The following is a 20,706-nucleotide window of genomic DNA, read 5'->3' as shown; positions in this document are numbered from 1 at the left end:
AGCAGTTAGTATTGTAGCGCGATGCACTACTGGGTCGCGCGCGCGCATTCAATAATAATTCTTGCAACCACAGATCGGCGAGATGCGAAGGATTGACATCGTGAATCAACAGTTAGTGCCCCTTTTGTAGCAGTCAGTGCCCGTTTGTAGCAGTTAGTGCCAGTTTGTGGCAGTTAGTGCCAGTTTGTAGCAGTTAGTGGCAGTTTCTTTGCTCTTTGCTCCTCCTGTGGCGCTTGTAAAATAAACGCGTCGCATATTGCGTGGCGCGAAAACACATGGTTCTAGATGAATAAATTTGTAGTAATAATGGGTATTATATACGGTGATACGATGATACTAAAAATTTGTGTTTATATATTTAGTTGACGGATGTTACTGGTCTAAATTTCTTCGAAGTAGCGCGCGCCGCTTTCTTCTCGAAATGTTGGCCCGATGGCAAGTGCTACGAAGTAGCGCGCGCCGGGCCAGACCATTATCAATGGTCAATATATTTAGACAATCGAAGAGTCTGCAATTCGGCGCGCGTTTTGGTATGCTTTATAGTATAGGTTACAATTTTTTGTAGGTTTTTTACAACCTACCAGGACGCGCGCCGAGTTGGACTCGTCGACGGTCCAACTTTGCATTTGATTCACGATGTCAATCCTTCGCAGCTCGGTGAGGCACAGTGGTGCATTTCGCCGATCTACCGAGGTTGCGAGAAGCATTATTTGATGCGCGCGCGACCCAGTAGTGCATCGCGCTACAACGCGGCGGGCTGTGTATTGAGTATATAGCTGAATTTAGATTTATATTTATTTATAAATGTATAATAATATTAAATATGTATTGATTGTTTTGTGGTAAATAAAAATTTTGTTTTACTAAAAAAATTTTTGTTTTACTACGATACAGAATTCTTATTATGTTTTGGGTGCTTGGTGCTACCTACACAGACTTGGCTCCCGATATTATAAGTAATTCGTTATATTGTTGTATAAATTTTAATGTTATGTTGAACATGATTGCAAAGAGATTGAATCATTTTACGAAATTAAATGGATGGTAGATTTTACCATGAGTCACATTGTATTACTTACCACAGATTTGATTAGGCGACATTTGTCCGACAGTCGAATTAGCGGTTTCGGACAAGAGCCGCTGTCAGATAGGAGTCGTTTTTGGCGACATCTGTCCAATCTCACGGGTAATCTTGTGACGTTGCTCCCACAGTTCTAATATAACGCTGATTTGGTCCATTGAGATCTGATCCATCGATACGTGATTGACTATTTGAGGACAGGATCAAGCTAGCCGTACACTAACAAGCTGTAACAAGCTGCCAGTCATATCACAGCCTACATCACATACATGGAGAGTATATATATGGAGATCAGTTATTTATATTTAAACATTTAAACTATTGTCCAATTTTTCGACATCAAATGAAAATAAACTATGGTAGAGTTCAGCTCAGGTCATATCTCAAATTGGAAATATTACGTATACAAAGTAGCTAGTAACAGTTCAGATCATGTCTCTAATTAGTATGCATGTTTGGTGGGATTAAGTTCCACAATCGAGGTCCAATTACTGCAAACGAATTGTCATAGAGCGTTTGGTTGCGCTGACTGCTACATTTATTCAAAGTTAAAATAACTGCCTTTTGGCCAATCATTTGGAAACCCCCGGCCCTCTGGCTCTACTCAGCTGATTACGTTATACGTGAACAACCCCTTTACTTAGGAGTAGGCGTCCGCCAAAATCGCAGATTTTCAGACCACCCCCTCCGATCATCCCCCCGTACTCCGGGTGTGTCCGCATTTTCAAAACCACCCCCTCCCCCGGACATCGGACATCCAGATTTCCAGCTACTTTTAAGAGTACAAATATAACCAACTCAGATTCATTGTTAATAAAATGTGTAGTTACTTAAAATAAACAATAATACATTTAGTGTCGAGCATGTTTATTTAGGCTTATATAGTACTTTTAGACGTACCGCGACAATTGACCCCCCGACAATTGACCCCCCGACAATTTACCCCCCGACAATTGACCCCTATGTAATTACACTGGGGTCAATTGTCGCGAAATCTAGGGTTTAGTACGACAATTGACCCCCCGAAAATTGACCCCCATGTAATTACACTGGGGTCAATTGATCGGGTTAGGGTCAGGATCCTGGGTCAGGGTTAAGGTTAGGGTCCTGGGTCAGGGTAAGGGTCAGGGTCAGGGTCAGGGTCAGGGTCAGGGTCAGGGTCAGGGTCAGGGTCAGGGTCAGGGTCAGGGTCAGGGTCAGGGTCAGGGTCAGGGTCAGGGTCAGGGTCAATTGTATTAAATTATATTGTCGGGGGGTCAATTGTCGGGGGGTCAATTGTCGGGGGGTCAATTGTCGCCCACCCCTTTTAGAAACCATTGATGATCAGTGATACCATAAGTTTATCATTTTACCGGAAACATAGATTTTTGTCACCATTCTCTATTCTGGTGCTTAGTAAAAAATACTATCTTTGTATTCATTATTTAATAATAAACAGACAAGACAAATGATATAAAATTTGATAAAACGAACTTACCTAACACTATTGCAACAACTTTGTACAATATAAATTAAACTAGACACAAATAAAAATTTAAGCCCGAACACTCTGTAAGAGGTCTACACAGCTCTGACTGCTTAAAATATTAGACTTTTCATTTTGCAACTAACTCTGTAAGTGAAATGATTTTCATATTAAAATCGACCACAAGTATAGTTGTGTCATAGAAGAAGAGAAAAAGGTTTTGCGTCTTTCAGTAATCTCGGTTAATTCATTAAACAGTACTTTTCCGACTTTACTTGGCGACTTAAATAGTAAGTGTGTGGTCTCTAAGAATGTATATTAGGAGGTAAGAATATTCTGGAAACGAGATAAGTTATTCTGCTCTATCGGGCTGAGAACAACGCTGTCTGGGCCACGCTTAATTTTAGAGCCCTGCTTGATAACTACCCCGGGAGAAGCTGTTACTGCGTCCACCTGTAAATATTGGTCATGTTTATTGTTCATTAGACCGGGAATAAATTAATATCAGATAAAATGGGGATCAAACGAAAATGGTGTTAATTAATAGGGTTAAGAAGCAAGGAGGTACGAGGTCATGGTCCCCTACTTACGAAGCTCGGGGGTACGGGAGTGTGATCCTGGGTTTCGTACAGAAAACTCGTACTCCCACCTCGTTTAATCTGAAGAGTGTTGTTTTTAGAAACACTTTTTAGAAATTTTTTTCCATCCATTGCTTTAAGAGTATAAAAATGGTTGAAAGAAAAAGAACGAAAAAGTATTAAAACTGTTTTAATACTTTCAACACTACTATATTATAAAAAATAATTTGAGATAATGAATACGATGTTGTAACATTGAAACGTTGAGTAAATTCCTTTCCTGATAAGAGCATTTTTCTTAATTCCTTGTCACATCAAACGGGATCAATACAAATTTACACAAGAATACATTGCAACTATGCGACTCATAAACAACACTCCAATCCGGATTTAACAAAAACGTGAAACATAACAAAACTGTGTGATGTCAAAATAGGGTTTGATAACGAAGAAATTAACGAAGAACTCCTGTTGATCAATATACATATTTGCAACCTCGCAGCGGATGAAACAAACGATAACTCTACTCAAATATATCATATTCTTACCGATGGTGCACCTTTCAAAGGCTTTAATTTGTTCTTCTTACTGGTCAACGTTGACGAGTCGAGTATCTCGTAAGTAGTTTTTACCCTGAGAAGAAAAATATTATTCGATTCAAATGAAATGCCATTTTGGTAGCAATTAAACAACTAGTTTGACCTTGAAATCAAAATACGCTTTTCTAGGGAAAATCTAGTGTACCTGTTTGTCGGTAATTTCTTAATCTTCAGAACAGAGACAACATTCCCCTTATCGTCATACTGCACTTCTTTCTTGCCAGGGGGTCTCCCTTGCTGTGCCTGATAGAAGTTCTTATAAAAACAAGTAAACTTAGTTTCAATTTTCTAAATCAGTGATAATAATAACAGTACAATCTGGCTGATATGGTGCTATAAGGCAAAAGCGAAGCATTTAATGCGCGCGCAACATAATATACACAGAGCGCGCGTTTTTAACGATGACAATATAAACTTTAAATGTAAATTAGCGTTTGTTACCATGACAACGGCGAACAAAACTAGCAATACCAGTAGACTCTATCGTTAGGTTTAAATGTGAAGTTATTAAATTTAAAATTAGGGTCGCACTGTTTATACTGAAACATATGATGGCAATGACAACATATCAATAATAGTGAACGATGGAGTTACACAAAGTAAAGATTATATTACTTTAACGATAGCCGCTGATTGGTGGGGCATCATGTTATTCATTGAGCCAGAGCCTAATTCGGAAATCTGACTCATCTCTTCTTCTTCCTGAAAGATAAGTATCGTTATACAATGAAAAAAGTATTCATACCCCAATAAAATTTCGGAGCGGCTCCATTATACATGAATCATCCAATGATGGAACTATAACACCAGTTATTTAAATGCTAAGTACAATATTTCTGAGACAACTATCAGTTAATGTAATCAACATAAGATATTGCAAACTTTATTTTAAGATAACGGATATTATAACAGCGAGAATGGTTGACTTTTTCATGTCCCACATTACCGGTTCATGTTCGATCACTTTAATCCTTCTTCTGACTTTCCTCTGTTTTGGTTTCTCGGGAGGTCGAACAATTATTGACCCACTGCCGTATATCTGCGATTATTTGATTTAAGCAACCACACAAGAAAGTCAACAGGATTTGTAAATCAGTAATCTGAGGACAATAATAATTAAAGCATCAACAGATACAGGTAGAAGATAAGAATAGAAATGGTTGTAATGACAAGACAACTGTTAATGTTAAAGTATTCACGCTTTAAAATTTGAAGCGTAGATACTATTGTAAATATCACTAGATTGTAAGAATTTTAATGGTTTTACCTGATCTTCACACCACTGGTAGAGAAAACTACACCCCACGTTGACACACTTCAATTCAGCGGTGGTATGAGTCATGAACTCTTTCTTAAACTTTGCAATAAACTTCTGACTAAGTTTCGTACAGTCGAATGAGTCCAAATGGTCCAGCAATTTGGATTGGTCTGCGAACCCCTTCTGTGCTTGTGTGTAGTCCTTTCTGAAACAAGTTCACAATTATCGATGAAATCCACATTTTCATGATGTTTTGGTAATCAACTACGCGAATGTGAGTTTATTGCAATCCGAATTCCGTGGAACCGTTTCTTCATAAAAAGGTTGAGCAATGAAATCTGCTATCTTTACTAGATAAAACTCACATGAACTTGCCATGAAGAAGTGTAATAACTGCACACATGACATCTTTCACATAAACAGGTGGCTTAGAAAGACTCTTTAGTTCTATTATACTGCTCTTAAGAATCCTGACAAGTGTAATTATTGTAATTAGCAATGTTAGAAATGGTGAGTACGAAATAATTTATCTGAATCGGAGATTAAAAGTATGAAAATTACAAAAATATCACTGTTGCAATTTGCCTAATTTACAATCTCAGATCGTCAAGCAATTCTTACAGAAAACTTGTGGGAATGCAGCAATAAAACTAACGTTAACGACAGATAATAAGAAAATGTAAATAATGTCCGGTAACCTGAAGTCAATACTAGTTTCCACGTTGAGAACGTTACAAAGAGTCTGATAAGTGTAGGCAGTGTGCAACCAAGTAGATAAACCACGAGTTGCTGGACTCGCTAACTGAGTCACGTGATCAGGGTGTAGGATTATGTTATCCATGTACCTGGGGGACATCTTTATAACAAACTGAGGGACATCTTTATAACAAGCTGGGGACATCTTTATAACAAACTGGGGGACATCTTTATAACAAACTGGGGGACATCTTTATAACAAACTGGGGGACATCTTTATAACAAGCTGGGGACATCTTAATAACAAGCTGGGGACATCTTTATAACAAGCTGGGGGACATTTTTACAACAATCTGGGGGACATCAATATAACAAGCTGGGACATCTTTATAACAAACTAGGGGACATCTTTATAACAAGCTGGGGGACATCTTTATAACAAACTGGGGGACATCTTTATAACAAGCTGGGGGACATCTTTATAACAAGCTGGGAAAAATCTCATAACAAACTGGGGACATCTTTATAACAAGCTGGGGGACATCAATATAACAAGCTGGGGGACATTTTTATAACAAACTGGGGAAAATCTGTATAACAAACTGGGGAAAATATTATAACAAAATAGGAGAGAATTATAGGGTTTTTGTAAGAAGTTCCAAGCTATGCTCAGAAAAGGACATTACCAACAGATACAACAAGGCTAACGTGGCATTCTATACCTACAAGAACCTCTGACTTGACAGCAGTGTTAAGATCAGTGAGTATAGAAAGCTCAGACTATACGAAGCCTTGGTAACATCCGTCCTATTATATAACTGTAGCTGTTGCGCGGCCCCTAAGAAAGATCTAGACTCCTTCAGAGAAAACATCTTAGACAGACCCTGAAGATCTTCTGGCCCAATGTCATCGGTAACGAGAACTTTTATAAACGGTGTAAAGTGAGACCGCTGACAGAGAGGATTGCGGAGGCTAGATGGAAAATGTTAGGGCACGTACTAAGGAGTGGGGAAAGCACCCCTGCCTACCTATCATTCAGATTTGCCTGTTTAACGTGTAAGGACTATAAAGGAAGAGTAGGAGCTCATCGTACCAATTTGTATGATCTGTTAATAAAGGACCTTTCAAAGAAAAATAGTAATAAAATTTTAAGATTGACTGATTTTGACAATCTGGTTCACATGGCACATAACAGAGTAGTATGGATTAGTATGAAGAATGCGTGACTACTAGACCACTTGATGTATTTCTCGTGTTTGCTGTATTTAGTTATTTAGTTTTATAATAATAATAATGATGATGAACTCACGGTTTAAGTAGAGCCATAGTAGATTCTGATAAGGGGCGTGGTCCGAACGTCTCGATGAACTTCTTGGTTTTTTCTAGATTAGCTACCGCCACACTGTACTCATAGTCTTTATCAGGCTGGTCCTGGATAACTCCCAGTACTTGATAAAGAAGATGAAGTGTATCTGAGGGCTTGTCTATCTTTTCCAGGGTTGCGATGTCATCTAGACTTATCTTGTAGTACTTCAACTGTTCACGTAGCTAAAAAAGAGAGTGACCATGTTAAAATAAGTAATAAACATGCACCAGTCCTCCCAAGTAAAAATGATTTCAGATCACGTACAAGCAAGTTCGTTCAATATATTGATATATATATACTGGAACTGTGACTAAAGTTTCACAGGATGCAGGCTTACTTGGTTGAGCTTGTGAAGATCGGGGTTCCTCTTGATACTCTCTAGGTCCTCACGGTCTGAAGTTTCCTCTCCACTACTCCTGCTTATGAAATAATTATTAGAAAATGTATCATGTTACTTTAAGGAGCTCACATAACAAAATAAAATAAACAGATAATCAAAATAAAGGTCCGTATTAAGAGTTGGTAACATACTCATGCTGCAGAGAGTCAGTGTCCATCTGTTTAACCAGTTCTACCGTTGAGGTGTTGTCTTGCTCTTCAATTATCTCCTCGATTATTCTACTCGGAACACAACCTCGACCCCACGAGTCTAGTGGTACACGTGCTGCTTCTGTTAATATTCTGCTTTTAAATTTAGAATAAAAACAAAAATACTAATAATTTTAATCAAGGAATTTATGTTTTGAGAAACTTGAAAGAATGCTGACTTAAGACGACAGAGGTAAGTACAGACTACAGAAGTAAGTACAGACTACAGAGGTAAGTAATGACTACAGAGGTAAGTACAGACTACAGAGGTAAGTACAGACTACAGAGGTATGTACAGACTACAGAGGTAAGTACAGACTACAGAGGTAAGTACAGACTACAGAGGTATGTACAGAACACAGAGGTAAGTACAGACTACAGAGGTAAGTACAGACTACAGAGGTATGTACAGACTACAGAGGTAAGTAAAGACTACAGAGGTAAGTACAGACTACAGAGGTAAGTACAGATTACAGAGGTAAGTACAGACTACAGAGGTAAGTACAGACTACAGAGGTAAGTACAGACTACAGAGGTAAGTACAGACTACAGAGGTAAGTACAGACTACAGAGGTAAGTACAGATTACAGAGGTAAGTACAGATTACAGAGGTAAGTACAGACTACAGAGGTAAGTACAGACTACAGAGGTAAGTACAGACTACAGAGGTAAGTACAGATTACAGAGGTAAGTACAGACTACAGAGGTAAGTACCTTGGTCCGGTAGCCAGTTATTAGCTTCACTCTTACTCTCCCCGGAGTCGTGTGTAAGGAACTGCCAGTCAATTAGTTTTTCCTGAACAAATGCAATGTTTCATAAGTACATAGTATTTTGGAGTGCATCATCTCTACTAAACTAAATTTTAAATAATTATTTGGGTAAATAGTTTTAGTCACTAAAAATGTGTAATATTTACCATGATATGTGTAAAATGTGTAATGTTTACCATGATATTTTCAGCCCAGTCTAGAGAGAAAGGAATGAGGTTTGTTTCCATGTGTTTCTCGTGAATGACATTCAGCACGCCGTTAACAACCGTCTCCATCAGGTCAAATACTAGTTCCTCTCCATCCTCCACATCCGTCAGGGTGTTCCTGTAATGAACAAGTTATAGCTTATAATACAAGGCATAAATACTGTTTGGTGGCAGTGTTCTCGAGCACAAGACTATTTTCTGTTGAATTTAGTTAACAATATCTAGAAATATTTAGTAAACAATATCTAGAAATATTTAGTTAACAATATCTAGAAATATTTAGTTAACAATATCTAGAAATCAGCTTTAGCTCACTGTTCTCTAAAATTAATTTCTCAGCCATTTAATTTCTTATCTTTACACAATACAATAAATACGATAGCGTTTTAAAATGAAGATGACAAGAAGGAATTACCACTCGTGCTCAGTGAAGCGTCCAGTAAGGATGTCATTAGAAATAGTGGGAGCTGGGGCAGGGGTGGAGGAGGTGGCGGTAGAGGAGCGTGTAGCTTTACCTTTACTCATCACATCTAACAAACATTACCTCAGCTTCAGATAATTAATATTTAACTTTAATCAACTTCTTGTAAATGTAATAATAAGTTATAGATAGGAATAGGGACGGACGCACAATATAAATCATTGCAACTTTCTATTAGAATACAATAAAACAATAATGAGTGTGATAAATATTTACAGTTTTTTTAACTTAGCAATGGAAATACTCATATCATGAAAAATAAGCTCATCCCTAAACTCATCAAAACAAAGAATTATCTCAACAGAAAGTAATTTGTTGCTAGCTTTGAAGACAAAACTACTGTCCGGGCTATAATCGAAGGGCATTTTATCTTTATACTGATCAGGCAGTGGTTCTAACTTGCATAATTGAGACAAGGAATACTTACTTACATCCCACAAATTATCAGGTGTAAAAGTCTTACTGTGTTTTAAAACTAACTCAACTATACAGCATCCAGGTATCTTGCCTTTAAAGTAATCACTCTTCCAGAGCAAACTGAAACCCTTCTCCAGGGATATATTCTGCAAAACAAGTTTGTCCCAGCCCCGGAGAACATTGTCATCCTCGTAGAACAAATTGTTGAAAACTTCGTGAACAAACACACGTTTAAAGTTCCGTAATGTTAATTGAGCAGTGATCCCGAAACTGTCCAGCCCTTCACTCTGACTAATTATCTTCTTAGGGAGTTTGAGATGGAAGCAATCCGCCAGTAATCTCAGTGATAGAGGTTGAGAGTGTACGATAAATGCTACGGTTCTAAAATCATTCCACACCGCTATAACTGTTGTTCCTATGTTGTAAATTGAGATGAGTTTGTCCACTATTACAGGAGCCGCCCTGTCCGACCATGGAATGTGGAATCGAGAACCACGTGACACACAAAACTGTCTGGGAGTGTCTCGTTTGTTTTTACCTTTCTCTTTCTGTTTCTCTTTCTGTTTTTGAGAGAAAAGAGGGGTAGTGAGACACCATCTGTACTCTGTCAGATCTTTTGGTTTCAAATTTATTGGGAACGAGTACCACCTCATTGACATACACAACGAAGGGTACAGATCGAAGTCACTTGCAAAAGTAAGCTTAGATGTATCTCCCGAGATAAGGGCTGAGTCAAATCTTATCTTTTGGAAGAGAGCTTTCGCGGAGAATTTCTTGTTAGTCTTAGAAAGTGTTTTCAGTAGAATAGACTTGTTGAGATTCTTGTGTTTTCTAATCATATCAGATAAAGACTGGTTAGTTCTCCTGAATATTTCATGAAGTGCAGAATCTCTCCAACTCAGACATACTCCGGAACATTCCATGAGATCAAGTAGAGACAGATGAGTAAGTAAATCACTTAACACGTCAGTTGGGATCATCTCTAGTGAAGTATAGTGCTTACATTTGTAATTTTTATATAAGTCTATATATTTGCAGGAGCACTATAATATATTCTTATATTGCTAGATGCCCAAATGTTTTGCATCCTGTTTTAACTTCACCCATTGCAAAACTAGATTACAGTCTATTAACACATGTTTAGAGTAAAACAAAACCATCATGTATGGAAAAATAAAATTTGTCTCAGTTACAGTTTGTCTTCCCCTAAGAATCCCAGTTAATCTGGTTGTAACCGCACCAAGTGAAGAGGATACATTAGAATAAGGTGGTTCATTCTCATTTATTATTTACAATCTTTATACAACAGTAACTAATAGATGTCGTATTGTTAAATGTTGAACTGTCCAAAATGAGAAGTTGCTCTGATCAGCATGTTGAAGTGACAAAGGAAGTGTGTTACTGGTAACACTGATTGCTGGCTAAATGGCTATACAGCTGCAGCTTCTGTTTGTTTGGCTTGTTCTGCTAAAGCTTTCTCGATTTCAGCCCTGAAATGATAGTTTTTTTTTAAATCAATTGGAGCTGTACAATATACATTAGAATGTGATTTAGTCACCTATAACATTGAATTTATTTATGTATCTGCCTATATCAACTTTAACGGCTAAATAAACATTTTTTATATAAGACTATTAGCACACATAATAATTTAAAATCAATATTGCAACATCTCACTTTTTGGCAGCATTCTCTGCAGCAATCCTTCTTTGTTCTTCTTCCAGCTCAGCTTTCTTCTTAGCCTCTTCATCTAACTTTTTTTTCTCGATAGATAATCTCTCTGCATTGGATGCTTCCTGTAGAGTTTAATAATTGTCAATTAACTCTAAATATATTCACAGATGATTTATTTGACAAAAGGGGTATAATAAATGATGAAATTCACCTGAAAATAGTTTTCATACACAATTACTACTTAGACCTACCGCGGCTTTTACAACTTCGTTTTCTTTATATTTAAGCAGCCAAAGTGCAATATACTCTATCGGGTCAGCAGGTCGTTTCAAAGCAACTTCTGTTAAAGCATCAGTAATTGGGGCACCAATCCACCTTTTTAAGTAGTCCGATTCGACAACTGACATGCTGAAAACCTAGATTCGCATAAAATTAAATTAAGCGATATTTTCAATATAATGGACCATTCAGAAGTTGGAACAATTTTTTTAAACTGAAAAACATCCAACCAGTTAAGGTGGATCCAGAAGTTCCCCTTGTCCTTAGTTCTGCAAGACTTATTGGTATATTGGAGATTTCAGGTATTTTTGTAGAGGTGGCAGGGGGTTCTCACTCCGCAATGCTAAGGAGAAAGATGGCAAAGTTTACAATAAATCAATTGCTTAATACAGTAAAAAATATGAAACAGAAGTGCATTTGTCTCTGTCAAATTTGAAAACAAGTCGCTGCCTTCATAGTTAACGATTGTTAAGCAGCTTGTAATTTTAAGCCCAAGCTTTTCATTGAATGAATGCGAATTGTCTCTACTCAACATTAAAATATAGTATCTAGCAAAGTATAGCACTATGTTAACGCCTGTCTGGACTCTTGGAGATCTGATACCTGTGGCCATCGTGGGCTCTATTCTCCATATGGGGGCGCACATTATGGCCACAGTAAAAGTCATATTTTATATCAACTGGATAATCGTTTAAATTAATAAGCATTAAAACACAAATCATCATGTGACGTTTAGCAGTAGGGTGCAGCTCACTGGGACCACTGAGATCACACAGGGCCAATCGGTGAAAAGGTGTTCGGAAAAGTCAATATTGGCACTAGAGTCCTTGATCTTGTCGATAGTGCACTGGGCCTTTTGAGCTGCCTTCCTTTAGCTTCTGTCAAATTAAATTATGATAAACCAAAGGCCCAGGTTACATCTCCGCCAAAAGCACATCCAGTTTGATACGTATGCTGGCGTTTTCGCAATATTTGCTGCATTTACTGCGTACAACTTTAACAAAAATTCGTTTCAGCTCATCTTCTTACTCAAGATAGGGAATGATGTAAACTTCCTGCTGACACAGTTCATGAATACAGTTAATTTACTTTACAGGGTGAGAATCCTTGTCAGGTTTTGCTGGTTCTTCCAGGGCTTATGTCTGTCCGCATTGCACCTCGCGAGGCAGCATTAGTGTCAATAAAAGAATCTTACTTCTATACTCTTTATGCGGTATATGGACAGCTCGTCTAGAGAACCTATACCTGCAACATGCCGCCGTGGGCTTTTCACGACTTCCAATATACCTATCTTAGGATAGAGGCCAGCTAATCGGCTTAGTAAATAGCCCTAAACCGGACCGCGACTTAACAAGATCAATCGGACATCTTAACCTGAACACGATAAGGCATCACTCGGCGTAGGGCGCCGAGAAAGTCTTGTATCCAAAGCTACACTCTTCTCACTAAAACCGGGAACACCTTTGGTAATTAACTAAGGAGCATGTCGATGGGGCGAGATCGGTCTCTTTTCATAGTCACACGGGATCTATGGTAGTCAATCTTCGGAGGGGTGCCCCCACTCAACTGCCATTGCTCTTGCAATGGTACCAGATGTATCTCTGCATTACCGGGATAGTGGCGCAAACATCTGGGCCTCAGTAGGACTCTTTGGTATTATTGAGTCGCTTGCTCTTTCGAGTCAAGTCAGTAGGTGCTGCACCAAAAAAAAAGAAAAAAAAGTTAATTTACTTTACATTGCATTTAGACACAAAGGGAAACACACAATTAAATGTCAGGCTTTGATTTATTTTTTTTTGAAAACTGGCCACGGGCCTAAATATTACATATCAATCAATTACAATTCATTAACATTACCAATATTAAAAACTGTCCAAAATATCTAAGAAAGTATTCTCTAACCAAACACAGGAGGTGCAAAGTGCAAAGAAACTGCCACAAACTGCTACAAACTGCTACTAACTGCTACAAACTGGCACTAACTGCCACAAACTGGCACTAACTGGTACAAACGGGCACTAACTGCTGCAATCGCGCCCACGCATTCGCGCGCCGTTTGCAGCAGTCAGTGCCCGTTTGTAGCAGTCAGTGCCCGTTTGTAGTTACTGGGCCGCGCTCAGCCGGCCTGTCATTCCGCCGAATCTCTATTGATAGCCTGAGGTCCCCAGGTAAGTTTGTAGCAGTTAGTGCCAGTTTGTGGCAGTTAGTGGCAGTTTGTAGCAGTTAGTAGCAGTTTGTGGCAGTTTCTTCGCACTTTGCTCCTCCTGTGCAAAGAGCTCAATATTTAAATCTAAATCTTCGATATTGTCTGGTTTATATCGCAACTTGGGCTCTCTGTCCCCCCTTATCGAAATAACTGTTGTCTTTAATGCCTCAAAGCGCAAGCGCTTTCTAAGATATGTAACTGAGTCTGAATATCGCTGACCAATTGGAGATTCCATCTTTTTTGTAGGTTTACAACCTACCAGGACGCGCGCCGAGTTGGACTCGTCGACGGTCCAATATATGGAACAGATATTTTACGAGTATCACCCGTTAACATCTTTTGTGCAAGCTTATTAATCAAGCGTTGTGCTTCAACTCCCATGCCTCCTGTTGTGGAGAAAATTAAAGGTGTAAACTGTAAAGGAAGCTTTTTCCACTTTGATTTATTTGCCAAAGTTTAAAACATGCATTTGCATAGCATGTGACTGAAAAGGCTTCATTTGTATTTATTTATCTAATTTCGAAATGTTTTGCATACCAACTAAATTATTGCGTCTCATGAATTTGTTAAGCCTGTCGGTCGCGCTAAATCACTCTACAGTCGATTCTTCCATTTCACCACTTTTAGTTTCGCATTGGATAAGCACATGTTATACGCGCGCGTTACGTGTCAATCATATTTGATCCCGATTTCTTACTTTGGGTTTCAAACTTGCTTGTCGAGTTTTCGTCAATAATCAATTATCATCCATGATTCATCATTGCCACTTGTGTAATACCTTGAAATCCTATAAGTTGAATGAATAGGTTTTAAAATTGTTGACATAGCATAGAAGGACTGTTGTCAGAATGTAGAATGATACAGAGCCGCCTTCAGAAGTTAAAATTGTTGAGCCTTATTTTCTAGTGTACTGTTTCGTATGACATATGAGTCGAGGTACAAATAGAATTTTTCGCTGGATCAAAATGCTGAGATTTTAATATAAAGCAAAGCCAAGTATCAATAAACTAGTTTAGATTACGCCTGATTGCTTGAGTCCTATTTAAAAATATTTTTGATATGTGATCCTAGAAGTAGAATCACAAATTTTGCATTCGTTTTAATTGTGTTTTTTTTATGCGAAGAGCATATATTGTTTTTCCTTAAGCCAGCTGATCCAGCTATTGTAAAAGTCTACGGTCTAAAATGCTGCTTACTTTAGAAACACTGCGCTTCTTATTTGAATCATTAAATCTAGGCTGCATAAAATGATAGGTTTTCGATTTTGACCTGAGCAGCCGAAACTGATATTATTATTATTGTTATCCATATAATATACTATTATCGATGTAGTTTAATAGACTATAAATTTATTATATAACCTGGTTTTATTTCCATAGAAGTGTTTTTACCAGTTACTTTAGTAAATTAACAAAATGTACGTCTCCACTCTGCAGTTCCGACTGCAATTCGAACTTTGCCGTCTAGAATCTAGTGTGAATATTATAGATATTTACAACAAATATTTTAATTATCAGGTTCATCAGCATGGGACAAGTTGCAGACCAACCGCCATATAGGTACGTACTACAAGTGTTCATTTATGACTCAGTAATACAATTAAACAACAAGTTAACTTAAGAGTTGCAATTTGATTGATATACAATATCATGCGATAGTTTATTAAAAACTTCGAAGGCTTTTAACTTGAATAACAATATCATTTTTAAAGCAAGGTTTGTAATTGAAGGCAAGCATATCGGTCTGTACTGATGTAAAGGATTTTTGTTCTCAGTTTCTATGAAATTGTACCATGTACATATTTTTACCTCGTTCACCCTTCCAGCTCATGCATCAAGGCTGATTCTTCATCCTCACACTTACACGCCTTCAATTAGTCACCACCTGGAACTTTATCATATATAATTATAATCACGTCATCGCCCCATCATCCCTTATAGTCGAAGACGATAACATATGCATATTGTATAATTCTGCAAAATAAAACATGTTTTATTACTTATATGTTTGAACCAACTACCTATCCCCTCCTAGATTATCAATTTTTCTCAATTTTTGCTACTTTTCAAAAGTTCAAAGAATCTTTTAATAAGCTTGAACCTCCCATAATATCTCTGGACAGTATAATGTATGTGTCCGGTGAACGAATCAATTCTCTCTCAAATTATATGTGTTCACTGTTCACTGTTCACAGTTTATTTGCGAAAAGTTTCTACTATCAGCTAATTTAATTTAATTACAACTTGTTTTATTTAACCTTCCCCAGTTTGGCTATGAAATAATTGATATCACCAAATAAAATTAGCCCACGTTAAGATTCACCGTTACTAAGTACAAAAAATGCATACTCACATTCCTACTCAGTGCACACTATGTATAATAACTGTTGCCAGATAAAACATTCAATGAGTTGCTTTAATTACAATTAATAAACGATGTGCAATGTATAATATTATATATAGATAATACTATATATAGATAGCTTATAACGTACATGTTTCCATGGTAAAATGGGTGCGCGACAATTAACCCTGACCCTGACCCTGACCCTGACCCTGACCCTGACCCTGACCCTGACCCTGACCCTGACCCTGACCCTGACCCTGACCCTGACCCTGACCCTGACCCTGACCCTGACCCTGACCCTGACCCTGACCCTGGCCCTGACCCTGACCCTGACCCTGACCCTGACCCTGACCCTGACCCTGACCCTGACCCTGACCCTGACCCTGACCCTGACCTTGACCCTGCCCTGACCCTGACCCTGACCCTGACTTTAAACTTTCCAGAGAGTTACATGGCTATAAGACGGATAATCTGAGCAAGTTTGGGCAAATTTCTATGTGCCAAACTTGAGATATGACTTCAAACACATTAAAATATTTCCAATTGGCGGTTTTTGGTACGATATTTGACGAAAGTCGATTATCTCAAGATCTAACTGATAGAATTTCTTTAAACTTTCCAGATAGGGGGGAGCCAAGTAGATTTTTGTAGATATTTGGATACGTTAATTCACCACTTTTTTCGTGAATTGTCCATTACAATAATCTACAAATATCTACATTTATCTACAAAAAATGTATATCTCAAATATATGCCCAGAAATTCTACTGAATTTTTGGAGATAAATGTATAAATTTGTAGAATGTCAACCACTTTTTTCGTGGATTATCCATTCTACATTAATCTACAAATATCTACAAATATCTACAAATATCTACTTGGCTCCCCCCCCCCCCTGATAGTTACATGGCTATAAGACGATTAATCTGAGCAAGTTTGGGCGAATTTATATGTGCCAAACTTGAGATATGACTTCAAACACATTAAAATATCTCAAATTGGCAGTTTTGGTACGATATTTGACGAAAGTCGATTATCTCAAGATCTAACTGATAGAAGTTCTTTAAACTTTCCAGATAGTTACATGGCTGTAAGACGGATAATTTGAGCAAGTTTGGGCGAATTTCTTTGTGCCAAACTTGAGATATGACTTCAAACACATGAAAATATCTCAAATTGGCGGTTTCGGTACGATATTTGACGAAAGTCGAGTATCTCAAGATCTAACTGATAGAATTTTTAAAAACTTTCCAAATAGTTACATGGCTGTAAGACGGATAATTTGAGCAAGTTTGGGCGAATTTCTTTGTGCCAAACTTGAGATATGACTTCAAACACAAGGAAATATTTCAAATTGGTACGGTACGCAGGCATATATTTTGAGCTCTGACTGATAGAATTTCTTTAAACTTTCCATATAGTTACATGGCTATAAGACAGATAATCTGAGCAAGTTTGGGCAAATTTCTATGTGCCAAACTTGAGATATGACTTCAAACACATTAAAATATCTCAAATTGGCAGTTTCGGTATTTGACGAAAGTCCATTATCTCAAGATCTTACTGATAGAATTTCTTAAAATTTTCCAAATAGTTACATGGCTATAAGGCGGATAATCTGAGCAAGTTTGGGCGAATTTCTATGTGCCAAACTTGAGATATGACTTCAAACACAAGGAAATATTACAAATTGGTACGGTACGCAGGCATATATTTTGAGATCTGACTGATAGAATTTCTTTAAACTTTCCAGATAGTTACATGGCTATAAGACAGATAATCTGAGCAAGTTTGGGCAAATTTCTATGTGCCAAACTTGAGATATGACTTCAAACACATTAAAATATCTCAAATTGGCGGTTTTGGTACGATATTTGACGAAAGTCGATTATCTCAAGATCTAACTGATAGAATTTCTTTAAACTTTCCAGATAGTCACATGTCTATAAGACGGATAATCTGAGCAAGTTTGCGCGAATTTCTATGTGCCAAACGTGAGATATGACTTCAAACACAAGGAAATATTTCAAATTCTATCAGTTAGATCTTGAGAAAATCGAAAATAACCGCCAGCTTATGTAATGTAATCACAACTTGTTTAAGTTGACTATGAAAACCTTCCCCAGTTTGGCTATGATATAATTGATATCTCTAAATAAAATTGGCCTACGTTAAGATTCACCATTGAGCGAGCTACAAAAAATACACAGTACACACTCACATTCCTACCCAATGCACACTATAACTGTTGCCAGATAAAACATTCAATGACTTGCTTTAATTACAATTAATAAATGATGTGCAATGTATAATATAGATAGCTTATGACCACATATGTTTCCATGTATATTCAGTAGTCAATGACTAGACAGCTGTTATTGAAAATTACAAAGAATAAAATGGCGTCTGGACTTGGGACCAGCTCATAGTCCATTTCATTAATGCCCTCTGAAAACCATTCTGCTAGCTAAAAAATGATATTGTTAGGTAAAACGTACTGAAAGTTAAAATTAAGATCAAAAATTGAAAACAAACTAACAAAAAGAATGACACGTCATGCTAAAATACATATTCCGAAGTAAGATTAATCCCAGAATAATTTTTAGCAACTTTCAGACACGTTTTTAAACATAATCCAACAGCTACAGACAACTGCTGCAAGGAACTATTTCTTCCAGATGTAATGAATCGAAATTTAATAGGGTCCTTGTGCATTTTTGTCGTACCATACAGATATGGAAGCTTTCTATTGTCAGACTTGATTTTAATTCCATGAGACTTGAGGAAGTCTGCATGTCTTAGAATGATTTCAGGATCTTGTTAAGGTTGATATCCTCAACATATTTATTAGTGTACTGAACTACCATGTAATTGTTACTTTTAGGTTGACTCTTCTTTGACCAAACGTATTTACATCGATACAATTAGTATAATGTAAACAAACAAAACCCCGATTTACCACGAACCCCGATTTACCGCGGATGTTTCCTTTCCCCCAAACTCCGCGGTAAATCGGGGTTTTACTGTATTTAAAAAGTTTCGATTCCGCAATAATTTCCGTTCACAAATTAGGTGGGATCATGATTCATACATATCAAATTCTGCATACATGTATATATTGATATTGTATAACTCAATCTATAGCATATAATAAGACGGGTGTACTCATCAATTAATTTGGTTTAAACACTACTTTATTTAGCTCCTTATTATATTTGAAATCCGAATTGAATATTATTTATGAGAGTCAAATTTCTGTTGATCCCACGTTTGATTACGATGTTGTCACATTGAAACGTTGAATAATTCCTTTCCTCCTTATTTTATTTTTCATAAATATCTTATCATAAATATCTTATCAGGAGCAAAGAAAAACAGTCCTGGCTGTCCAAGAACCCTAACAGGGCCGGAACACACAACCAGTGATAGCAGGAAATACAACAAGCAGTGGCGTAACAACAAAAAGAACTAGAGGGATAGAACAGGTTACCACTTCCTGCAAAGAAGAAGAATAAAAAACATTCCCCCCATCTCACGTGCAGGCAGATTAAAAATCTTACTGTTATCTATATTTTGAGACCTCATGTGGCGTGTTTTTCTGCTTTTTATACTTATAATACTAAAGATTCTGCAGTCTTAACTCTTATACTTTTCAAGTAAAAATAATTGACTTCGGTAAAATTGTAATATGCCGACTCGCTATAAAGGTTTAAAACATGAGTGATTGTTGGTTGTAAAGTGCTAAGTATTTTTCCTTCTTAAATGGCTATATAAAAAGGCTTGTTATATTAGCCGGAGTTTAGCAGCTCTGAAACAACCTTATGATAGAGCGCACAAATATAGAGCAGCTGTTATGAACAGTCAACTAATAGCCATTTAACGGCCGTGATCATGTCGTTACGATAATACATAATAGCCGTCTCAGCTTTTTTAGCCGGTTAATTAGTTTACCGGCTTACGCAGTGGGAGATTTATAATTCGCATCGTTTTGTCGTTTTAGAACCTAGAAATAGTGCTCAAAGCTGGCTTTGTGGTTAAGTTTTGTAGTTGAAAAGTGTTTTTAATGTAGAGTGGGAGCTCTTAGGATTTATAATTGGCATCATTTAGTCATTTCAGAACCCAGAAATAGTGCTCAAAGCTTGTTTTGTGGTTAAGTTTTGTAGTTGGAAAGTGTTTTTAATGTAGAGTACTGGGAGCTCTGAGGATTTATTATTCGCATCATTTAGTCGTTTCAGAACCTAGAAATAGTTCTCAGAGCTTGTTTTGTGGTTAAGTTTTGTAGTTGGAAAGTGTTTTTAATGTCGAGTACTGGGAGCTCTGAGGATTTATTATTCGCATCATTTAGCCGTCTCATAACCTAGAAATAGTTCTCAGAGCTGGTTTTGTGGTTAAGTTTTGTAGTTGCAATGGTGTTTTTAATGTAGAGTACTGGGAGCTCTGAGGATTTATTATTCGCATCATTTAGCCGTCTCATAACCTAGAAATAGTGCTCAGAGCTGGTTTTGTGGTTAAGTTTTGTAGTTGGAAAGTGTTTTTAATGTAGAGTACTGGGAGCTCTGAGGATTTATAATTGGCATCATTTAGCCGTCTCATAACCTAGAAATAGTGCTCAGAGCTGGTTTTGTGGTTAAGTTTTGTAGTTGGAAAGTGTTTTTAATGTAGAGTACTGGGAGCTCTGAGGATTTATAATTGGCA

The 20,706-nt window shown here is 37.3% G+C and overlaps 2 protein-coding genes and 1 long non-coding RNA gene across 4 annotated transcripts; 1 reads left to right on the top strand and 2 right to left on the bottom strand.

Annotated features, from left to right (window-relative positions):
* Positions 1 to 2,529: 2,529 nt before the first annotated feature.
* On the bottom strand, positions 2,530 to 9,171 carry LOC134811590 (uncharacterized). Of its 2 annotated transcripts, none has more exons than XM_063818563.1 (15): positions 9,024 to 9,171; positions 8,579 to 8,726; positions 8,346 to 8,427; positions 7,575 to 7,713; positions 7,381 to 7,462; positions 6,987 to 7,225; positions 5,680 to 5,826; positions 5,347 to 5,451; positions 4,991 to 5,186; positions 4,670 to 4,762; positions 4,339 to 4,425; positions 3,869 to 3,966; positions 3,673 to 3,757; positions 3,137 to 3,205; positions 2,530 to 2,999 (listed from the first exon to the last, which is right to left on the bottom strand). In XM_063818563.1, the coding sequence occupies exons 1-15, from the start codon at positions 9,131 to 9,133 to the stop codon at positions 2,865 to 2,867; spliced, it is 1,815 nt and encodes a 604-aa protein (XP_063674633.1). In that variant the 5' UTR covers positions 9,134 to 9,171; the 3' UTR covers positions 2,530 to 2,864. The 2 variants fall into 2 exon arrangements, with proteins under 2 accessions (XP_063674633.1, XP_063674634.1); XM_063818564.1 differs by having other exon boundaries at positions 7,381 to 7,459.
* A 1,494-nt stretch (positions 9,172 to 10,665) lies between these two features.
* Positions 10,666 to 11,592, bottom strand: LOC134811595 (DPY30 domain-containing protein 1-like). The gene is made up of 3 exons (XM_063818569.1): positions 11,432 to 11,592; positions 11,184 to 11,302; positions 10,666 to 10,996 (listed from the first exon to the last, which is right to left on the bottom strand). Exons 1-3 carry the CDS (start codon positions 11,585 to 11,587, stop codon positions 10,936 to 10,938), a joined length of 336 nt encoding a protein of 111 aa, XP_063674639.1. The 5' UTR covers positions 11,588 to 11,592; the 3' UTR covers positions 10,666 to 10,935.
* A 3,588-nt stretch (positions 11,593 to 15,180) lies between these two features.
* LOC134811598 (uncharacterized) lies at positions 15,181 to 19,651 on the top strand. Its single transcript, XR_010159834.1, has 2 exons — positions 15,181 to 15,224; positions 19,374 to 19,651. It is a non-coding gene; the product is annotated as an uncharacterized LOC134811598 (long non-coding RNA).
* The last annotated feature ends 1,055 nt before the right edge of the window (positions 19,652 to 20,706 follow it).

The sequence above is a fragment of the Bolinopsis microptera genome, chromosome 2, assembly GCF_026151205.1.
Source record: "Bolinopsis microptera isolate Bmic1 chromosome 2, MBARI_Bmic_1.0, whole genome shotgun sequence".
NCBI lineage: Eukaryota > Metazoa > Ctenophora > Tentaculata > Lobata > Bolinopsidae > Bolinopsis > Bolinopsis microptera.
The sequence above is the reverse complement of the archived record's forward strand: the minus strand, read 5'-3'. Positions and strand labels throughout refer to the sequence as shown.

Excerpts from the sequence above, each read along its gene's own strand:
- LOC134811590 (XM_063818563.1), bottom strand. The coding sequence starts at position 9,133 with ATGAGTAAAGGTAAAGCTACACGCTCCTCTACCGCCACCTCCTCCACC. Across the intron at positions 8,428-8,578 it reads ACTGGGCTGAAAATATCATG|GAAAAACTAATTGACTGGCA; the intron begins GTAAACATTACA and ends GCATTTGTTCAG. Across the intron at positions 4,426-4,669 it reads AAGTGATCGAACATGAACCG|GAAGAAGAAGAGATGAGTCA; the intron begins GTAATGTGGGAC and ends CTTATCTTTCAG.
- LOC134811595 (XM_063818569.1), bottom strand. The coding sequence starts at position 11,587 with ATGTCAGTTGTCGAATCGGACTACTTAAAAAGGTGGATTGGTGCCCCA. Across the intron at positions 11,303-11,431 it reads ACGAAGTTGTAAAAGCCGCG|GAAGCATCCAATGCAGAGAG; the intron begins GTAGGTCTAAGT and ends TAAACTCTACAG. Across the intron at positions 10,997-11,183 it reads GCAGAGAATGCTGCCAAAAA|GGCTGAAATCGAGAAAGCTT; the intron begins GTGAGATGTTGC and ends CTATCATTTCAG.